The 22,396-nt window shown below is 41.5% G+C and overlaps 1 protein-coding gene across 1 annotated transcript; it reads left to right on the plus strand.

The window, feature by feature from the left end:
* Positions 1 to 302: 302 nt before the first annotated feature.
* dnah12 (dynein, axonemal, heavy chain 12) lies at positions 303 to 22,013 on the plus strand. The gene is made up of 73 exons (XM_041053316.1): positions 303 to 469; positions 595 to 682; positions 780 to 806; positions 907 to 1,096; positions 1,198 to 1,267; positions 1,366 to 1,524; positions 1,649 to 1,844; positions 2,262 to 2,450; positions 2,561 to 2,714; positions 2,799 to 2,890; positions 3,001 to 3,179; positions 3,290 to 3,425; positions 3,554 to 3,679; positions 3,766 to 3,900; positions 4,019 to 4,212; positions 4,290 to 4,533; positions 4,641 to 4,826; positions 4,928 to 5,128; positions 5,249 to 5,443; positions 5,533 to 5,654; positions 5,745 to 5,880; positions 5,964 to 6,110; positions 6,288 to 6,407; positions 6,732 to 6,888; positions 6,996 to 7,168; positions 7,299 to 7,451; positions 7,556 to 7,795; positions 8,065 to 8,310; positions 8,439 to 8,558; positions 8,670 to 8,779; positions 8,906 to 9,089; positions 9,231 to 9,371; positions 9,489 to 9,572; positions 9,811 to 9,999; positions 10,123 to 10,242; positions 10,401 to 10,589; positions 10,671 to 10,822; positions 10,971 to 11,109; positions 11,279 to 11,445; positions 11,541 to 11,796; positions 11,943 to 12,239; positions 12,356 to 12,534; positions 12,775 to 12,967; positions 13,119 to 13,280; positions 13,380 to 13,574; positions 13,846 to 13,979; positions 14,057 to 14,219; positions 14,330 to 14,410; positions 14,510 to 14,686; positions 14,789 to 14,920; positions 15,041 to 15,130; positions 15,213 to 15,353; positions 15,464 to 15,705; positions 15,800 to 15,947; positions 16,056 to 16,201; positions 16,351 to 16,565; positions 16,661 to 16,853; positions 16,943 to 17,135; positions 17,228 to 17,400; positions 17,857 to 17,997; positions 18,139 to 18,297; positions 18,406 to 18,701; positions 18,792 to 19,045; positions 19,161 to 19,301; positions 19,407 to 19,544; positions 19,624 to 19,857; positions 19,955 to 20,143; positions 20,556 to 20,659; positions 20,752 to 20,956; positions 21,113 to 21,250; positions 21,352 to 21,443; positions 21,567 to 21,634; positions 21,820 to 22,013. Exons 1-73 carry the CDS (start codon positions 303 to 305, stop codon positions 22,011 to 22,013), a joined length of 11,880 nt encoding a protein of 3,959 aa, XP_040909250.1.
* Positions 22,014 to 22,396: the final 383 nt, after the last annotated feature.

A 22,396-nucleotide genomic window follows, 5' to 3' on the forward strand; every position in this document is an offset into this window, starting at 1 on the left:
TTCACTATTAATAATTTAATCAAAGCGAGAAAATATTGAGTGTATGAACAGGTAAAACGTTAGCTAGCCTGTTGTTATTCACTGCAAGTAACTTTTGAAATTACTACTGCGACATAAGCGTAGCTTGTAGGGGGTCAAATGTAACGAACTGGAAATTAGCCTGACTGTTGACGTTAACGTACAACAGCTGTGACTTAGCCTACTTACTCGAAACGGTTTTTTCCCTTCTGGTACTTTTCAGCGGCTATTTGTCAGAGATGGCTACCTTTTCCGGAGATTTCAAAACCATAGCGGCGAAGGGCATGTCACAGTTTCCAGTCCTGCCGCCGATTGAAGGCACGCAACAGCGGGGAGAGGTCGAACATGCCGCAGCAGCAAAGGAGGAGATAGCGGCGAGGCTCAGGGGTCACAGGAAGCTGCTGAAGCACAGAAGGAGTAAAGTGCAACAAGATCGACTCCATAGGATATTGTATGCTTTTTTTTTTTTTTGTCAGTACCACACTGATGGTCCTTCTGGCTAATTTAGACAGTTAATCATCATGTTAACTACTGTGTTTCCTGCAGAATAATACTTTGTTGCCTGAATTATTACAGGATGTCTAGAGCAATGGAATCTTACAGACAGAGCAAAGACAGGGGAGCTGTGCACAGCCAGTCACCAGAGCCACAGCTTCCGACCTCTGTATGACAATTATCCACCTCTGCACACATTTTAATTATAAATTTATTTCCAAATATTGCACAATATAATGTGGTATATGTCAACACTTGCTTTGCAGATGCTTAGTGAGGAACGGAAGCGAAGGGTGAGTTTTCTTTTTAATTTTAAATCTTATCTGTCAAGAGACTAAACCTTATTTATACGCATTTCATGCCTCTCTTATTTTAATTTGGCCCCATTTGCAGATGAATTATGTGTTCCTGAAGCAGTGTGTGGAAAGCCGCCCATTCACTCCAATCCAGCAGCAGTGGTTGGACTCCATTATTTCCAGAGTCCCACCAAAACTTAAAGAGATCCCTGAGGCAATTAAACTGCTACAGGAGCTCTCCATGGAAGTCAGCAATGACTTCCGCAATGTTATTGTCAAGCACACAGGTATTGCCAATTATTTGTGTACGTATCTATTTCTATGCTTGTGGAGTACATGTAGGCTAGAAATAAACCATGTTGTATCATGCTATATGCACTCCCTTTAGTGGACACAATACTAAAGGATCCACAGATGGAGGGACCTGTCTCTGAAAAACAGACAGCTATCCAAACAAAGTGAGAATCTAATGTACACAAATGATTAAGACACAATTACCAAAGACTTGATCTACTTTTAATGCCCTTTTGCTAAATACATTTCCAATCTTTTGCAGAATCCTTGATTTCTCTCAGCCTTGGCATGATAGCTTTATCAGAAGCCGCAAGATGATAAAAACAAATTTGCACATTCTTCATCCGGTAATGCAAACTGTCTTAGATATTGGCTACCTGACATTTTCTTCACTGATCCTGGTTGACCTTTCGGGATGCAGGTGAGAAAAGACAACATGAATGCAACAAGGCACTGCTAAAATAACCTCTCTACTAAGATGTTTCATGTGAAGATTTGCTCTTGCTGTTTTCTTGCTGGTTTAATTTTGGCTTCTGTTGGTTCAGAGCTTCAGGACCTGTGGACTGTAAGAGCATACAGAACAAAATGGCCGTGGAGTGTAAGAGGACAGAAGATCGTATCATGAATACCTGGTTTCCCAAGGTCATCCACTTACTAACGAGTCAAGACGCTCTGAAAGGAGTAAAGGAGGAGAAACTGGATTCCTTCTATGACTGTGCATCCACACTCATCTCAAACCAGGTGGGATAAAGCTGATTTTAGACTTGATTTTGACTTCAGAAGAGTCAGATTTAAAATTATTTAAGCTAAGATTATTTCAGCCATATTTGACTGAAACAGTACTTAGACACAGTAATTATGTGATACTGATTGAAGTGAAATTTGTCAAGGGTTGTGTCTTTACTGCTGCCTAATGTAAATTCAATTGGTCAAGGAAGATTTAAGCTGTAATATCATTAATTAGTGCACATGTTGCAAATACATAGCTTGCTGTATTGAGGTCTGATGTCCTTTATAGTTCTTTATACAAACTGGCCCTTATTATGATTATTGTTTGCTTTTGTTTTCACTGAATGTATGTGCACTATAGTGCTCGTTGTATGTATGCTTTTTGATTACACATTTAATCTCACACATTTTTCTTCTGTAAATTCCTAGTTGAAATCCCTGCTTCAGACAAGTGTAGAGGAGTTTGTCGATCTGTTTGATCCAAGCAGTCACCACCACTTGCCCCTCTTCCGTATGGCTTTGACATTTGATGATGAAAAGATGGAAATTTACCCCACTTTACAAGACCTGGAAGCTGCTGTCTTTGAGATTCTTAATTCCATCACAAATACATTGCAGGTGAGGTTATGTGAAATAGCCACTCAAAGGAAAATTCTCACTTTATGGCACATTTTTCATGTGAAGTTGTATTTTGAGCTTGTATTGATATTTATGAAATTGATCCACAGAAAGTACAGACAGTCCAGTCATGGCTGGCACAAGCCACATCTACCTTTGTGGATGCTAAGGTGGCTGATCACATCCTTGCTTGGGCCCAGGCCACTTTAAAGACCGCTGTGTGCAGGAATCTGGAGGAACCTGACAAACATTTCCACACTTATGGTGATGTTACAAAATGCAGTCATTTCCTATCATACCTCTGATCTTAATTCACTTCACTGCTGACGTTTGTGGTTTGTTTTGCAGTGGACAACTATGACTGGCTTGTCAATGGAACTGCAAAGGCTCGAGTGGAGATGTTCATGGAAGAGGAGCACTCTTTTGATGAGTACATTAAGGTAACAAATAGTAGAAATAGTAAAAGTTTAATTCATGCCACATATTTTATCTTGCCTTGTTACCAAGTTCCCAGATCACTGTCAATGAATAATCTCACTGCTTTTTAAAGCAAGTGGAGGAGTTTCGTGCTCTGTCAAAGGAGATTATTAGCCTCCCATCAAAAGTCCACTTCACAATGGTCCATCTGGACTGTGAAGAGCTGAAACAAGGGCTGGCCAACAAAGCCAAAACCTATGCTGAATTACTTCTGAAGAAGCTTATGACCAGCCACCGTGAGCAAAATCTACAGTGAGTTACTTCTTCTGAGTAACATTCATAATCAAAACTGTCCCTGTGTGTTTTTAAACATTCACATTTTTATGTATGTTTAATTTTTGTAATACTTTGTCTGTTCAAAGGATCTGCTCTGAATTTGAAACTGTCAGAGAGAAAGCTCTGAAAGTTCCAGAGAACACAGAGGACATGACTCAGATGGTTGAGTACACAAATTTCACTAAGACAAAGGGTATTGCAGAACTGAATGAAAAAATCAAGGTAAACAATCTCATGAATCATTCTATCAGTTGTATCTCACAAAATATGCATCACAAAAACATATTGATTTTAGTTAGCATATATCAATTCAAACATCACTCACTTGTTACCACACTGTGTTTTGACAGGAAGCCTACTGCAGACTGATCTACCTCTTGGATGTCCAGATCATCGAACCAGAGGATCTGGAGCTTAATTCAACTGTCTTTCTCTGGCCAAAAAAAATCCTCCATGTCTTTGAACTCAGTGATGAGGTAATGCTCCCATGTCGGCCTATAACAATATATCATGTATATTTATTAAGGATGACCTGATACTTGGCAGCTTTGTCATTTTCTAGGTGATGGAGACAGCCAAGCGGAAAGGTGAGCAGGAGCTGCTGGCTAAAAGAGAAAGATTAATGGTACAGCTGGAAAAGTTGGGACGCAGAATAGAGGAGTTCCCACATTGCTGTGAGCTGGATATGATGCAGCAGGTACAGTGTTATTAGTGTCATTTTCTTTGCTATTTTTGGATCAGAACACCTTTTCTGTGATTCATTTATTTTGGGATTATGCTGGAGATATAATTGTCTTATCATTTTTTTTGAGCAGTATGTTTCAGATGTCAGAACAGTTCAGAAGCTTCTCCAGGAGGCTGAGGAGGCAATTGCCTTCATTAACAAAGAAGAGGCATTCTACAAATGGGACCTAACATGTTACCCAGAAGTTGAAGTCATCAAAGCGAATATTGAACCATACCAGAAGCTGTTTGGACTCGTACTGATGTGGCAGCGCACGGAGAACAGGTGTGATTTCAGTTTGATGCATGTTGTGTTTCAGTTTAAAAAAATCCCTAATAACATTTTAACTTCTTTCTGCATAGATGGATGAATGGCTCCTTTCAAGACCTAGATGGCGAGAGCATGGAGGTAAAAGTGGATGAATTCTTTAGGGAGATCTTCAAGATGCTGAAGTTTTTCCAACAGAAACAGAATAAGGCTGAACAAGAGATGGAGAAAATTGCAGGGGCGATAAGGCAACAACCTGGTGTAGATGATCCAAGGAAGCAAGAGAACCCCACAGTACTTTTGTGCACCACTGTAATGGAGCAGATCAAAGAGTTCAAGGTGTTGTATGCAGCTATTATTTCAAAGCTCTTTAATGAAGTCTTACAGTGCGTGAAGTCTTTTGTGCTTATGGTGAAAAATGATGTGGAATGTGCTTGTGTCAACAGGACCATATCCCTGTAGTGTCCATCTTGTGCAATCCAGGCATCAGAGCCCGCCACTGGGACCAGATGTCAAAGATAGTGGGTTATGACCTCACTCCTGACTCTGGTACTACTCTATGCAAGGTTCTCAAACTAAACCTGGCTCCTTACCTGGAGGAGTTTGAGTCTATCAGTGCCGCTGCTAGTAAAGTAAGAACTCATGAAACTTTTGTTTTATAGAATTTGATAAAAACCCTCAGTACTCAATCTGTATGTTGAATGCCATATATACACACTATGTGTCTCTACAGGAGTTTTCCTTGGAGAAGGCAATGCAAACCATGGTGCATATTTGGGACGGTATTTCTTTCAGCCACCAACCTTACAGGGAGACAGGAGTTTCTATCCTGACTGCCTTGGATGAGATTCAGACAATACTAGATGACCAGATTGTAAAGACTCAGACTATGAGGGGCTCACCATTCATCAAACCCTTTGAAAATGAGATCAAGGTTAGCTTCAATTTTTGGGAAATGTACTAAACTAATGAGAATAAATAAACGCACAATTTTCGTCAGAGTTCCAATATACCCAGTCCTACAGAGCTTTAACTGTTCGTTGTTTGGCTTCAGCTGTGGGAGGAGCGTCTGCTTCGTATTCAGGAAACCATAGATGAATGGCTGAAGGTGCAGGCCCAGTGGCTTTACCTGGAGCCCATCTTCTCTTCTCAGGACATCATGCAGCAGATTCCGGAAGAGGGACGACTTTTCCAAACTGTTGACAAAAACTGGAGAGAGGTCATGAGGCACTGTGTTAAGGACCCTAAGGTACTTGTCAAAATAGTTTTTTGTGATCACTCGAAGAAAAAATCGGAAAAATGACATTGTTTGAGCTAACCAGTGATTTGTAATTGTAGATTCTACCAGCAACATCGCTGCCTGGTTTGCTGGAAAAACTGCAAGATTCCAACAATCTTTTGGATAACATCATGAAAGGACTGAATGCCTACCTGGAGAAGAAACGTCTCTTTTTTCCACGGTAAATGTGCAAAGATTTTGCAGTGTTTCTTTTGTTTTTTTTTCCTTTAATATCACAGATTTTGATACTTGTTATCAATGCCTCATCCAGGTTCTTCTTTCTGTCCAATGATGAAATGCTGGAAATTCTTTCTGAGACCAAGGACCCCCTGCGAGTGCAACCTCATCTGAAGAAGTGCTTTGAGGGCATTTCCAAACTAGACTTCCTACCCAATCTGGATATCCAGGCAAGGCAGTCACACATATTGCTTTTGTTACATGACACCATGGTTGACAAACTTTTATTAAATTGCATACTGTTCTTTCCCAGGCCATGTATAGCAGTGAAGGGGAGCGTGTCCAGCTAATCCAGCATATCTCCACATCTGAGGCCAAAGGAGCTGTGGAGAAGTGGTTGGTGCAGGTGGAGGATGTGATGATTCGTAGTGTCAGAGATGTAGTGGCCCGGTCCAGAGTGGTGAGATCACGGTTCTCCATAGCTTAAATAATACACAAAACCCTGATTTGTTTACTCTAATACCATAATCTTGTGTATGAGTTATATGCCGTGTCTGGGCAATCTGAGGTTTGTCTTAATGATTATAAATGTGTGTCAGTGACAGTTGAGTGCTTGTGTGTGTGTTTGTATTGACAGGCCTATGCTGAGACCGCACGGAGCCAGTGGGTCAAAGAGTGGCCTGGGCAAGTGGTGCTTTGCACTTCCCAGATTTTCTGGACCCTGGAGGTGCATGAAGCCATCAGAGCAGGGGCTGATGTAAGTTTTTATAATTCTTTTTTTTTTTTTTTTTTAATACCTACAATTACAGCCTACTTCATGGAAATGACGCATAATGTTCTTTTCTGAATATGAGAGGACTTTGCTGTGAACGTTCCTAATTAAAATCAAAATGTCATTTACCACTCAAAAAAAGAATCAGCAGTGTAACAGTAGTGAAATTCGATAGTGTAGAGGTACAAAACAGTGACGTGTCTTACTCCTGACAGACTGACCTGATTTTTTTCTCTAGATTAGCTTGGCACCTTAACAGTATCAGCTTGGGAAAAATTAAAATAGTAATTGGGCTTTTGTTCTCTGTAGGGTTTAAAGAACTACTATCAGCAACTCCAGAATCAGCTGAATGACATTGTGGAGATGGTGAGAGGGAAATTGCCCAAACAAACTCGGATCACTCTGGGAGCACTGGTCACAATTGATGTCCATGCCAGGGATGTCGTCATGGAGCTTATTGAGAAAGGTACCTCATGGCACAAAATACATAGTTAATAAGTGTAACAGATCTTTGCTTCAGCACCTTGAGAGGGAACCAGAAACAGATAAAATAATAGTGTTCATTTTTAACAGGTGTATCACATGAAACAGACTTCCAGTGGCTATCCCAGCTGCGTTATTACTGGACCAATGATAATGTTCGTGTTCGTATTATCAACTGTGATGTTAAATACGCCTATGAGTATCTGGGCAACTCACCACGTCTGGTCATCACTCCACTCACTGACAGATGCTACCGAACCCTGGTAAAATATCTGAGAAATAGTCGACTTAAACATGAAATCATGTCACTTTCTTTTATTGGAATACTGCTGAGTGATCAGATATTTTAACATTAACACATTTAAAAGGCCTACTTTTTTTTATTTTTTTAAGATTGGAGCATTCTACCTGAATTTGGGTGGTGCTCCTGAAGGTCCAGCTGGAACAGGAAAGACCGAAACCACCAAAGATCTAGCCAAAGCTCTAGCTGTGCAGTGTGTGGTCTTCAACTGTTCTGATGGATTGGATTACCTCGCTATGGGCAAAGTAACACCAGTGGAATTTTGCATTTATGTTTAACTATGGCAATTGTAATGCCATAGTTAGAAGAAAAATTGTTTTAACATGTATTTTGGTGCAATCTCTCATAGTTTTTTAAAGGTCTGGCTTCATCTGGTGCATGGGCATGCTTTGATGAGTTCAACCGTATTGAGCTGGAGGTGCTTTCTGTAGTGGCCCAGCAGGTACTCTGCATCCAGAGGGCCATTGAACAGAAGTTGGAGTACTTTGACTTTGAAGGGACAATGCTCAAACTCAATCCCAACTGCTTTGTGTCCATAACGATGAACCCTGGCTATGCAGGACGCTCAGAACTCCCAGACAACCTCAAGGTCTTTATCCAGTGAAATACTTTATCAGATGTTGTGGGTTTGCCTTATCAGTTATGAATACATTACCTCTTACATACTCTGTATTATTTATATTAGTCAACTTCTCAAATTATTTCACTTGACTTTTCAACACCAAATTAAACACTGTCAATCACTGATGGTGCTTTTGAACACCTTCAATGTAGTGTAACATAATATTCGAAAATGTGCTAGTCATCAACGTTGGCAGTAACAGATTTACCTTAATTTTATGTCTCTTCTCTTTGCAGGTGTTGTTCCGAACAGTAGCCATGATGGTCCCCAACTACGCACTGATAGCAGAGATCTCTCTGTATTCATATGGCTTCCTCAATGCTAAACCACTGTCTGTAAAGATTGTGATGACCTACAGGCTTTGTTCTGAGCAGCTCTCATCTCAGTTCCATTATGATTACGGCATGAGAGCTGTCAAAGCTGTACTTGTGGCTGCAGGAAACCTCAAGCTCAAGTTTCCTGATGAGAATGAGGACATACTGGTATTTGTCTTGAATTAATGGATTTGTTAAACATTTGTCCATAGAGAGTGTCCTAATTGTCAAATGGTTTGCTGTTGCTGACCTTTTCACCTTTTTTTTCCATTTTTTCCAAATGTTGTAACTCTCAGCTCCTTAGGTCCATAAAGGATGTTAATGAACCAAAGTTTCTCTCCCATGATATTCCGCTGTTCAATGGGATCACCAGTGATTTGTTCCCAGGTATCTCCCTTCCTCAGGCTGACTATCAGGTTAGTTATGTTGATGTCATTGCTTATTTTTTGTAATAAATCTAAGAACACTTATGTATTTTTAATATTATGTTGTGGACAATAATCCATGTTTTTTCTTGCCTGTGGTAGCTGTTTCTGGAGGCAGCTGCAGAGTGCTGTAAAAATCACAATGTACAGCCAACAGAAGTTTTCTTAAAGAAGATGATTCAGACTTATGAGATGATGATAGTCAGGCATGGGTACGTTACGTTTTCAGTTTCCCTTTTCCCATATTTTGATGTCCTGCGTGTTTATATATCCTTATACTGTATTTCACATGATTGTGATGCAGTATTGCATGAAGATGTTCTGTTTTGTAATATCAGGTTCATGCTGGTGGGAGAGCCCTTCGCTGGAAAGACCAAAGTGCTACACGTGCTAGCTGACACCCTGACACTCATGAATGAGAGAGGGTATGGTGAAGAGGAGAAGGTTATCTTCAGGACATTGAACCCAAAGTCCATCACCATGGGACAGCTCTTTGGACAGTTTGATCTAGTTTCCCATGAGGTAGGCTTGTGCATCGCATCCTCTTGTATTTGTCCTGTACCACAGATCCTCTAGTTTTCACAGGACTGATGCAGACCTGGGACCACAGGTGTCCCTTTCTTCCTCTTAGTCTTTTCACTTTTTCTTTTTCCTCATTTTTAGTGGACAGATGGGATTGTGGCCAACACATTTCGTGAATTTGCATCGGCTGAAACACCAGACCGTAAATGGGTGGTATTTGATGGTCCCATAGATACACTGTGGATTGAGAGCATGAACACTGTACTGGATGACAACAAAAAGGTAGAGAATACACAGTAAACCCATTTGATATTTTAGTATTTGTAAGTGAGTTCTGAGTGCAATATTTACTTTTCACATTATGAATAAGATTTTTATTGCTTTACTCGTCGTCCACAGCTGTGCTTGATGAGTGGTGAGATCATCCAGATGTCCAATCAGATGAGTCTGATTTTTGAAGCAATGGATCTATCACAGGCTTCTGTAAGTTAGATGTTTTGTGTAAAATATATTATTTTCTGACCAATGAACTGTGAAGACCATTTGAGGTCATTTAGAATAAGTGTCACCATTACATAGTTTGTCCAAGTAACTGTAACAGGTACACAATGTACACAATTTCTAAACATGTTAGGTTGAAAAAAACAATATTGTTTGACTAAAAAGATCTAATAGGATGTTATGAAAAGAAAGGTCATGTTTGGTTATTTTCTCACTGCAGCCTGCCACAGTCAGTCGATGTGGTATGATCTACATGGAACCCTCTCAGTTGGGCTGGGAGCCTTTAGCAATCTCCTGGATGAACTCACTTCCTGAAGCTCTGCAGAGCCCGGACAATCGTTCACTGCTGCTGGAGCTCTTCCACTGGCTCCTGCCCCCTGCCCTCAGGATGCTGCGTAAACACTGCAGAGTAAGTGACCCCAGGCCCCAGAACAATCCAAACACAAATATCTGTGGAAGATTTAGAAGTCTATGTTTGTTTGTATATTAAATATAGAAGTTTTATCATGCCTGGTTATGGTTTTGTTTACAGGAAGTTGTTTCCACAAGCAACAGTAACACTGTGATGTCCTTGTGTCGACTGTTTGAGATGCTGCTCACTGAACCTGTAAACAGAGATCCTGGGGATAAAAATATTCGCACCTGGATCATGGTAAAAGCACTGAATCATTTGAATAATATTAACCTTATTTATTTAAAATTTTTGCTTTGCAACTGCACCTTGGAAACATACACTCTATGCACGCACTTTCTACTTCTGGTAATTATATTTTGTATGACTCTTTCCCTTCTTGTTCTTTATGATCGCAGGCAGCTTTTGCCTTCTCCCTGGTGTGGTCTGTGGGCGGCAGCTGTGATGCAGACAGCAGAGAGAAGTTCAGTGAGTTCTTCAGGGTGACTGTTTCTGGAAAAACAGAACAACACCCCATCCCTGCCACTGTGGGAAAATGGGAGTGTCCCATGGATGAGAAAGGCCTGGTCTATGACTATTTTTATGAGGTATTGTTTAATTACATCACTCAGATGTGTTTCACTTGTGTTTCAGTAAATAAGTAAATCAGTCTGTAATCTCTTACACAGTTTAAAGGAAAAGGCAGCTGGGTTCAATGGAATGACGCCATCAAGAACGTCAACCTGGGGGACAAAAACACCAAAGTGCAAGAGATCATTGTTCCCACCATAGACACTGTTCGCTACACCTACCTCTTGGACCTCTGCATCAGCTATGGAATGTTAGTTTTTCTGGGGTCACAGTGGCAATGAGCAAGACAAATGTCAAAGACAATGTTCTTATTATTGCTGATTTTATTTTAACCTGAATTTATTTACATTTAATCTAACAACATGGATTTTTTGCATTTTTTTTATCACTCTGCTCAGGCCTCTCCTGTTTGTTGGTCCTACTGGCACTGGGAAGTCGGTGTATGTGAAGGAGAAACTGATGAACAATCTGGACAAAGACCGTTATTTACCCTTCTTCATCAATTTTTCAGCCCGCACCAGTGCCAACCAAACCCAGGTGAGCATTTAGGAACCATGGATGGAAGGAATGTTCTTATAAAAGTTTTTGATTACTAGGAAAATATACAGATATATAGAATAATTTGTTTAGACAAACTAGAAAGGACATATATGTATATTTAATTTTATGTCCTTTTTATGTTTATGTACAATATGTCATCCTCCAGAATATCATCATGTCCAGGTTAGATAAGAGAAGGAAGGGAGTGTTTGGGCCCCCAATGGGAAAGAAGTGTGTCATCTTTGTGGATGACATGAACATGCCTGCACTGGAACAGTTTGGAGCACAGCCCCCTGTGGAGCTTCTTCGACAGTTCATAGACCATGGGAACTGGTACGAACCCTACAGTAATACAGACCACTTTCATATTAATGTCATCAAAACACTGTTCATTTAACTAACAGACCTTTTTTGTTATGATCTGTTAGGTATGATCTGAAGGATACCTCCAGGATCAGTCTTGTTGACCTCCAGCTCATCTCAGCTATGGGCCCCCCTGGTGGTGGGAGGAATGCAGTGACGTCTCGCTTCCTGCGGCACTTCAACATTTTTAGCATTAATTCCTTCAGTGATGATACCATGGTTCGCATCTTCTCCAATGTGGTGGCCTTCTATCTCAAAAACAACGAGTTCCCACCTGAATATTTCACTGTTGGCAATCAAATCGTGACAGCTACAATGGAAGTGAGTGCCCTGAAGACACACCTTGGTATCACATGTTAATATGCGATGGATAAATATGTTTATCATGTGTTAAAGGCGCTTACCATTCATATCTGGTCTTCTCCACTGCTTTAGTTCTCTAATCGTGTGTTTTTCAATACCCATAGGTGTATAAGAAAGCCATGAAGAACCTGCTTCCAACACCAGCCAAGTCTCACTACACATTCAACCTGCGGGACTTCTCACGCGTTATCCAAGGCTGCCTGTTGCTGAAGAAGGGGTCTCTGGAGAACAAACGCACTATGATACGCCTATTTGTCCACGAAGTCTCCCGTGTCTTCTATGACCGTCTGGTGGATGACAAAGATCGTGCATGGCTTTATAAGCTGATGCACAGCATCCTCAAAGATCACTTCAAAGAGTCTTTTGATGAGGTGTTTGATCACCTAAAACAAGGCAGTAAAGTAAGTTGCGACTGAGTTATGTAGTGCCATGTGCTTTACTATTACTGTGCTTCACAGTATGCTAGTAAATATAAGAAATGCTTTAATTTATGCCATCAAATGTCTTCCTTTCTCAGCTGGTTGAGGAAGACATGCGTAATCTTCTGTTTGGTGACTACATGAACCCTGACCTGGAGGATGACGAGCGCCTGTATGCTGAGGTGCCCTCAATGGAAAACTTTGCTCAGGTGGTGGAGTCGTGTCTTGATGAATATAACCAGATGCACAAGAATCGCATGAACCTCGTCATCTTCCGGTAAAGAACTCACCTACACGGCCTGCAAAAATATTGGTCTTGAGCTGTTCATCAAGTGAAGCATTATGTGAAACAGCATTTAAAATGGGAGCGTATTTCACCTAATTAGAAGAAAGATTTTTAGAGTGAACATACTACCAAATGACTTCAGCTTTTATGAAGTGAGTTAATGAATCTGTTTTTTTCATATTCAAGTCAGCCTTTGCATGAAAATGACAAAGAAATGTTTGTATTATGTAGCTATGTTCTGGAGCACCTGTCCCGAATCAGCCGTGTGTTGAAGCAGCCAGGAGGCAATGCCCTGCTTGTGGGAGTTGGAGGCAGTGGACGCCAGTCCATCACCCGTCTGGCTACGTCCATGGCCCACATGACCATGTTCCAGCCTGAGATCTCTAAGAGCTATGGCATGACTGACTGGAGAGATGATCTCAAGGTTAGCGTTATGATTTAGGAAAAAACGTATGTATCCTGTTATTCAGATGCCTTGCATGTTTTTTCACACTATTTTTGATCTCCGTTTGTGATTTATTGTCCATTTTCCATAGCACTGAAAGTTTTTAACATAAAATTTCCTTATTCTACAGATGCTACTGAAAAATGCTGGGGTGAAAGGTCAAAAGACGGTGTTCTTGCTAACTGATGCTCAGATCAAAGATGAGGCTTTCCTAGAGGATGTGGACAGTGTCCTGAACACAGGAGAGGTACCCAATCTGTTCGCCATAGATGAGAAGCAAGAGATTATGGAGGTAGGCTGTAATAAGCCCTTATAAAGGAATGTATACCTTGTGTAAAGGCCCTATTCATTTACATTTAAAATAACTCTTACTTCATCTCTCTTTCTCCAGGCAGTACGTCCCATTGCCCAGGCTGGTAATAAGAATTTGGAGCTGAGCCCTCTGACTCTCTTTGCATTCTTTGTGGCACGCTGTAGAGAGAACCTGCATATTGTTGTGGCCTTCAGTCCTATTGGGGATGCTTTTCGAAATCGCCTGCGCCAGTTTCCATCTCTTATCAACTGCTGTACCATTGATTGGTTCCAGGTACTATATAGCCATTACGAGGCATTCGTATTTTATCTACAGTGAAATATACTACATATACAGTTCTAGGCTTTAAAAATACTAAAAACTATGTATCTGTGTCAGTCCGTCAGATAGTTAGTTATCTGTACTCCCTTGGCCAAAGATAACATCAAAAGAAAGAAAAGGGGAGAAAGTATGAGATATAGGTTAAAGACACTAGTGTTAACAATATCAGCAGTCTGTCTTTGTCCCTATCCTCACTATGCATTTCTTCTCTCTGCCCTGACAGCCATGGCCAGAGGAAGCTCTTGAACGAGTGGCCAACTCCTTCCTGCAGTCACTGGAGATGAGTGAGAATGAGAGGCGGGAGGTGATACCCATCTGCAAAACATTCCACACTTCTGCCAAGCAGCTCTCACAGAGGTATGGCATGGGGTTCGTTATAACGTGTATATTTAAAAGTACACTACATTTATATTGCATTGTTGTTTTCATTGCAGATTCCTCTCTGAGCTTGGTCGCCATAATTACGTGACACCGACATCCTACCTAGAGCTGATTGCAGCTTTCCGTCTGCTGCTCACTGAAAAAAGAGACACTGTCATGAAGGCAAAGCAGAGGTATACCAACGGTCTGGATAAACTAGCCTTCGCTGAATCTCAGGTATATGCAACATCATTTTTACCCCAGTCGTTTGTTTTTTTTGTCTATTTTTTATTAAAAATGTTGAGCATACTTTAGCCACAATTTATTTTAAGAATGTCTTTCTGTAGGTGGGTGAGATGAAGAAGGAACTCGTAGACCTACAGCCCAAGCTGGAGCAGGCAAAGATAGACAACACCAAAATGATGAAGGTGAGTAAATCACATCTTTATTCACCCCCTGTCACTGAAAGTATATAGTGAATGTAAATATAAAGTAAATACATATATATATATTGTGATGGTTTCCAGGTGATTGAAGTGGAGTCTGTAGAGGTGGAAGCCAAAAGTAAAGTTGTGCGCGTTGATGAGGAAGCGGCAACTATAAAAGCCAATGAGGCTCAGGCTCTGAAGAATGAGTGTGAGAGCGACTTGGCTGAGGCTATCCCTGCCCTGGAAGCGGCTCTCTCCGCCTTGAACACTTTGAAGGTGAGCACCCTTCAACTGCACTGCTAATTTGTACCAGGTTTCGCCAATCAGACCGTTGTATTTTAGACAGGTGAGTAAGTTGAGCTGCTTGTTTCATTTCAGCCCTCTGATGTCACAATTGTGAAGTCGATGAAAAACCCACCTTCAGGGGTGAAGCTGGTGATGGCAGCTGTGTGTGTGATGAAGGACATAAAGCCAGATAAGATAGCTGACCCAGCTGGGACTGGAAAAAAGGTTGGACTAAGGAAAAACATACCTTGTTTCATCCGCTCATCACAAAGAAAACATTTGAACTTAAATTCCAATTTGTACCAATATTCCGATGAGCAACATATATGTTTTTTTATCATCTAGGTTTTTGACTACTGGGGTCCAAGCAAGAAGCTACTGGGTGATATGAACTTCTTACGAGATCTTAAAGAATATGACAAGGACAACATTCCCGTGAGTTTCAGGAAAACCACATTCCTTTTAATGGAAACAGTTGTATTTTGTTGTGACTAACTCCGCTATCTCTTCATTTCAGGTCCCTGTGATGCAAAAAATCCGTAGCGAGTACATGACTAATCCTGACTTTGACCCCAGTATAGTGGCAAAGGCCTCCTCTGCAGCAGAGGGCCTGTGCAAGTGGATAAAAGCAATGGAAGTGTATGACAGGGTGGCAAAGGTGCAGTTTTCCTGGATTTGCATAGATGTTTTTCTCATGATCTGCACTGATAACATATGCATGCTTGCATTAACACATTCTTTGTTTTCAACCACTCTCTGTGGTTTTAGGTTGTGGCTCCAAAGAAGGCCAATCTTGCAGAGGCCCAGGAGTCCTTGGCTGCTACCATGGCCCTGTTGGACCAGAAGAGAGCTGAGCTAAAAGAGGTTGAGGACCGTTTAGCTGCTCTTCAAAAAACTTTCAAGGAGAAGACAGAGGAGAAAGCTCAGCTGGAGTTCCAAGTGGATTTGTGTGCCAGGAAGTTGGAGAGGGCTGAGAAACTTATTGGTGGTCTGGGTGGAGAGAAGACCAGGTGATGATGCACAAAAGTGTTCAATGGTTAATTATTTTCGGCAATTAAAATAATTACAATATTCCACTGACTGAAATCATGTCTGTGTCTTTAGATGGTCGAAGGCAGCAGACGACCTGCAGAGCACGTATGACAACCTGACTGGAGACGTTCTCATCTCTGCTGGTGTCATCGCCTACCTCGGGGCTTTCACAGTTGGCTTCAGGCAGGACTGCACCAAGTTATGGACCACACTCTGCCAAGTAACAGTCCTTTACAGTTTTTTATTTAGACTTTTTTAATTACTCTCTTTGAATTCAGATACATTTAATTGTTTATTATTTATTTTTTACCCATCTCAAAATCTGTAGTCTAAGAACATTCCATCATCAGATGACTTCTCTCTCAGTAAAACCCTGGGAGATCCCATTAAGATCAGAGCTTGGAACATTGCAGGCCTTCCCAGTGACTCCTTCTCTATCGACAATGGTGTCATTGTCAGTAATTCACGTCGATGGTGAGTCTGTATTACTGAAATGTTTTGGTGAAATCTACTTACTACTGAAACAAATATTCAGTTTTTTGTTAAATATGATTTAAACTGGCAGCAAAGCTTCCCAGTTCAACCTCAGATTCATCTTACCCTTAATGTTTGTGTTATTTTAGGCCCCTGATGATTGACCCTCAGGGCCAGGCCAACAAATGGGTGAAGAATTCAGAGAAAGACAACAACCTGAGTGTGATTAAGCTGACAGATGCAGACTACATGAGAACTTTAGAAAACTGTATTCAATTTGGAACACCGTTGCTGCTGGAAAATGTAGGAGAGGAGCTGGACCCTTCACTGGAACCACTGCTGCTCAAACAAACCTTCAAACAAGGTGCTGGGAATGTGATATTGCTTCCAAAGTGCAGTCTGAGATTTGAGTTTAAAAACTGTGAAAATTGTAAGTTGAGTAATTTTTGTTTCACCTAGGCGGTGTGGATTGCATCAGGTTGGGGGAGAGTGTGATTGAATACTCCTGTGATTTCCGTTTCTACATCACAACTAAGCTGAGGAACCCCCACTACCTACCAGAACTGGCTACCAAGGTGTCCCTGCTCAATTTCATGATCACCCCAGAAGGCTTGGAGGACCAACTGCTGGGAATTGTGGTTGCCAAGGAGAGGTAGTGCTCATAAAATATTTACTTTGGTATTCCACTGAAATAGTACATCAGCTTGGTAGAGCATTGTTTCTGCTTCATCTGCTCTACAGGCCAGAACTGGAGGAGGAGAGAAATGCACTAATCCTGCAGTCAGCTGCCAATAAGAGGCAGCTCAAGGAAATAGAAGATAAAATCCTAGAGACACTGCAGTCTTCTGAAGGAAATATCCTGGAGGATGAGAGTGCCATTCAGATTCTCGACTCCGCAAAGATCATGTCCAATGAGATTACCAAGAAACAGCAGGTGTGGACCACGCACAAAAGACGAGATCTGGATTGAGTGTGACAAGTTTGATATTTGGTAACCAAAGTTCCTACTGTTTACATATTTCCCAGATTGCAGAAAAGACAGAGATCAAGATAGCAGAGTCCAGAGAGGGTTACAGAGCCATTGCCAAGCACTCCTCCATCCTGTTCTTCAGCATTGCTGATTTGACCAACATAGACCCTATGTACCAGTACTCTCTGAGCTGGTTCGTCAACCTCTACATTAACTCCATACAAGACAGGTGAGTGATGCACATCAGGTATATTCTGCAGTATCCCAAAATGCATTCAGACAAATCAGCTGGGACTTTATGACTGTACCAGCAGTAGCATATTGTAAACACAAGCTTAAATATCACAGAGGAAATACACATTTGTAAAGAGAATTATAACAGCAGCTTGTTTCTATTTGGATGTCAGGCTCGGTTCTTGTCTCAGATATTTGTGATATATTTTGGTATTTTAACTTTGACCATTTTCAGCTGCATACAGTAAGCCACACTGAAGACACTAACTAGTGCCCAGTGGAAACTGAGCCCTTTACTCAGCCAACTAAGATTTAGCTAAATTTTGGTCTTCTGAACTTCTGAACAAACTATACACTGACATCTGATGCAAACTTTTAGCATAGGTTTATATAACTTTTAGTTGGTCTGTGTTCATATCGATCTTCCTGTGTTGTGTTTTTTATTCACAAGTAACAAGTCCAAGATTCTGGAGAGGAGGCTCCGATACCTGATCGATCACTTCACCTATAACCTGTACTGCAATGTCTGTCGCTCTCTGTTTGAGAAGGACAAACTCCTCTTCTCCTTCCTTCTCTGCTGCAATCTACTCCTGTAAGTGTTAAACTTAGGCGGGATATTGGTTGGATGAATTGGGTCAGTAGGATTTGGTTTCAAGTTTTAACCCAGTTTTCATAAGAAAATACAATATGTGAGTTTTATATCATGATATCTTCTACTGATATTTGCATTCAGAGCAAAAGAGGAGATTGAATACTCTGACTTCATGTTCTTTCTGACTGGTGGAGTGGGCCTGCAGAACACCATTGCTAACCCCGACCCCAGCTGGCTACAGGACAAGAGCTGGGATGAGATCTGTCGAGCCAGTGAACTACCTGGCTTACAAGGAATAAAGTACAAAAGCATCACTCACTCATCCAAAGATTTTCCTTTTCATTATTTATATCTGTCCTGTTTGTCATTATGAATTACATTTGACTAATGGACTTATTTATTTCACAGAGAGGCTTTCATCAAGAGTCCAGGAGACTTCAAGCCTATTTATGACAGCAAAGAGCCGTGCAACATTCCTCTGCCCGCACCATGGTCTGAACAACTGAATGACCTGCAGAAAATGATCATCGTTCGCTGTCTCAGACCTGATAAGATAGTGCCAGCCGTGACTAAATATGTGACCGGCAAACTGGGGAAGAAATTTGTCCAGCCCCCTCCCTTTGACTTGAGTAAGAGCTACCTGGACTCCAACTCCACCATCCCTCTTGTGTTTGTGCTGTCTCCAGGGGCTGATCCCATGGCTAGTAAGTCCTTATTTAATGAATGATTGACTGTCAGTGTTTCATATAATGCTACCCCCGAACATCATTAGAAATAACAATATCCTTCCACAGGCTTACTGAAGTTTGCCAGTGACAAGGGCATGGGTGGTGCCAGGTTCCAGTCCATCTCTCTGGGTCAGGGCCAGGGGCCCATCGCAGCTAAAATGATATCCACAGCCATGCAGGATGGGACGTGGGTGTGTTTACAGAATTGTCACCTGGCGGTTTCCTGGATGTCCACCCTAGAGAAGACCTGTGAGGACTTCAGTCCAGCAACATGCCACCCCGACTTCCGCCTTTGGCTCACAAGCTACCCTTCGCCCAAGGTAAAGCACAGTGCATTTCATTCTGAACATGCATGTGCATTAAGAACTGTAAGTAGGATTACAGAGATTTCATCTGAGTTTAGTCCTAAAGAAATAACCTCCTTTCTGATATCAGTTTCCAGTGACCATCCTACAGAATGGGGTGAAAATGACAAACGAGCCTCCTACAGGACTCAGACTCAACCTACTTCAGTCTTACTTGTCAGATCCAGTTTCTGACCCTAACTTCTTCAATAACTGCCCCAACAAGGAGCTGGTGAGCTTGGGGGAAGCTGAATTTGCAGAGAATATATATGAATTTCTTTATTTAATAGGCCTATCACACGAAGGGCATTCTCTGACTCTCAGATTTCTCCACTAGATTTGGGAAAAACTCCTGTACGGACTGTGCTTCTTCCATGCTCTTGTTCAGGAGAGAAAGAAGTTTGGTCCACTGGGCTGGAATATTCCCTATGGCTTCAATGAGTCTGACCTACGAATAAGCATCAGACAGCTCCAGGTATTTGTTCAGAGATTCAGTGGCTGACTTTCTACCATCCAAACAATCTAAAATACATTTAATCTTTTTTCCTCTTTAGCTTTTTGTGAACGAATATGATGAAGTGCCCTTCGAGGCCATAACGTATCTGACCGGGGAATGTAACTACGGTGGCCGTGTGACAGACGACTGGGATCGGCGGCTCCTGATGACCATCTTGGCGGATTTCTACAACAAGGATGTCACTGAGAAACCTCGCTACCCTTTCTCACCAAGTGGCGAATACTATGCCCCACCCAAATCGAACTATGAAGACTACATTGAATTTATCAAGGTTAAAGCACTTGAGATAGCACACATCAAGTGATGAATATGTATTTGTTGTGCATTTTGACGTCCAACTGAGTAACAATACTTTTGTTATGTTCTAGGAACTTCCATTCAGCCAGCATCCAGAGGTGTTTGGGATGCATGAAAATGTAGATATATCTAAAGATCTCCAGCAGACGAAGCTGCTGTTTGATTCACTGCTGCTCACCCAGGGTGGTGGTGCTAAAGGAGGGGGCAGCTCTGGGAGTGACAACACACTGTACGATATAGCGAACGACATCCTCACCAAGGTATGAATGTGTAAAGTCTCCTCTTCATTTAGCAATTTTTGCCATGCTAGTGGCAGTGTCTATTGTCCACCACCCTGGTCCAGACCAAAATATCTCAGCAACTATTGGGTGGATTACATGGAATTCTGGGTAGACCTTTGCGATACCTGGGGGATGAATCCTACTGATGTGGGGGATCTCCTCACTTTTGCTTTTGTGTCACCAGCAGGTCAGTTTTCACTTATCCCATGAAATATCTCAATATCTCTCACTTTGGTGAGCCCCTAACTTTTCCTCTAGTGCCACCATGAGGTTGACGTTCATATGTAGCTTCCCGTTAAAGAATTTCAGTTGGTGTTTCTTACACCTTGATTATAATCCGTACGCACTGCACTGAATATTTGTAACTATCAGGCTTGTTTTTTTCCCATAGCTTCCAGCGAATTTTGACACAGAAGCAGCTCTCTTGAAGTTCCCTGTGCTCTACGAGGAGAGTATGAACACTGTGCTCGTCCAAGAGATGGAGCGCTACAACACGTATGGACAAATAGCTCAGTGCAGAACTTTAAGGAGTACAGCACATCACCACTTACTTCATATGACTTAACTGCTGTTTTGCGCTCCCTCAGACTGTGTACTACGATCCGTGTGAGTCTACAGAACCTGCTGAAGGCCATTAAGGGTTTGGTGGTGATGGATGCAGAGCTGGAGGCAGTTGCAGGCAGCCTGATAGTGGGCAGGGTCCCAGAGAAATGGGCCAAGCGCTCTTACCCTAGCCTCAAGCCCTTGGGCAGCTATGTTACTGACTTTCTCTCAAGACTGAAGTTTTTGCAGGTGAGACTGCTTAACAAAGATCATTTTGCTGAAAGGGATGCTGTTACTTTTGACTGGAGACAAGAGCATGCACTGTATGCTTGAATATAATTAAATGGGAGCTTGCTGAGTTTTTTTATCCCCTTATATTTTCACCCTTACTTTGTGTGTCCGTAGGATTGGTACGATACCTGTAAGCCCAACGTGTTCTGGCTGTCTGGCTTCTTCTTCACCCAGGCCTTCCTTACTGGGGCTATGCAGAACTATGCCAGGAAATACCATGTCCCCATTGACCTGCTAGGTTTTGATTTTGAGGTCAAATGACAGGCTTTATAATCTCTTTGTCTCTACCGCAAAGATCTTCTCAAACTCCCAAGAGCACACTGATATATGGTTTTGTTTTCATGATCTCACAGGTTCTTCCTATTGATGAGTCAGGGACATCACCTGAGGATGGTGTTTATATTATTGGATTGTTTCTGGATGGAGCTCGATGGGACAAAGATAGGTATATAGTCATACTACATATATTTTCATATATAGTTTTAGTGTGATACTTCATTCATCATTATAACTATGAAAGGTCTGAGTCTGGATAAACCTTAACTATTGCTCATCTCTCTATCATCAGTGGAGTTCTGGCTGAGCAATATCCCAAAGTCCTATTTGACTTGATGCCCATCATCTGGATAAAACCCAGTAAGTATTTACTTACTTTGTATACTGCTCGTGTATGACAAATGAAATGCATTCCATTCATGTTTTCAGGTGTCTATTTCAAACCCAGTATTGTAAGTAAGTTGTTGCGGTTTTATTCTTTAATAATTGTTTCCTCTTGTGCACTGTGTTTTCTTTATTCCTTTGCTTCCTTCTCTCCCACGCAGATCAAAAGAAGAGCATCGCTCAGCCTCAGAAACTGTATGTTTGCCCTCTCTACAAGACCAGTGAGAGGAAGGGCACCCTCTCTACCACAGGCCACTCCACCAATTTTGTCATTTCCATGATGTTGCCCACCAGCAGGCCCCCTCAACACTGGATCAAGCGTGGTGTGGCCATGCTCTGCCAGCTCGATGACTGAAATTAGACGACACGCTGTTGAAGACTGAAGCCCTTAACCGTGATACATTAAACACTTTTTGGGTTCTCAGTTCCTGAACAATGCAAATTTAAACATAATCTCTGTTTCTGAACAAGTATGTATTGCAAAACTATAGATAGAGCATGGTTATGGATAGCTTCGGAGAGGTAGGTAACTAAACAATTTTCTCCGATAAAAACTAAAACTAAAAGTTGTTTAAATTCACACAGAAGCTGAAAACAAACAAAAAACACTGTACTGATTTTTAACCAACAGAGAGAAATTGTTTGAGTCCCATGTATTTATGTCTCATGTAGGCCCACAGAACATATTAATCAGTCTGGTCTACAGCAGTTATTCAGTTACAATTTAAAAGTGTGAAA

This window comes from Toxotes jaculatrix, chromosome 2, assembly GCF_017976425.1.
Source record: "Toxotes jaculatrix isolate fToxJac2 chromosome 2, fToxJac2.pri, whole genome shotgun sequence".
NCBI classification, from domain to species: Eukaryota; Metazoa; Chordata; class Actinopteri; family Toxotidae; genus Toxotes; species Toxotes jaculatrix.

What these genes read in the sequence shown, in the direction of transcription:
- dnah12 (XM_041053316.1), top strand. Translation starts at nt 303, where the DNA reads ATGTCACAGTTTCCAGTCCTGCCGCCGATTGAAGGCACGCAACAGCGG. An exon ending in TTGATCTAGTTTCCCATGAG is followed by an intron (nt 9,090 to 9,230) that starts GTAGGCTTGTGC and finishes CCTCATTTTTAG; the next exon opens with TGGACAGATGGGATTGTGGC. An exon ending in GTCAGTAATTCACGTCGATG is followed by an intron (nt 16,202 to 16,350) that starts GTGAGTCTGTAT and finishes GTGTTATTTTAG; the next exon opens with GCCCCTGATGATTGACCCTC.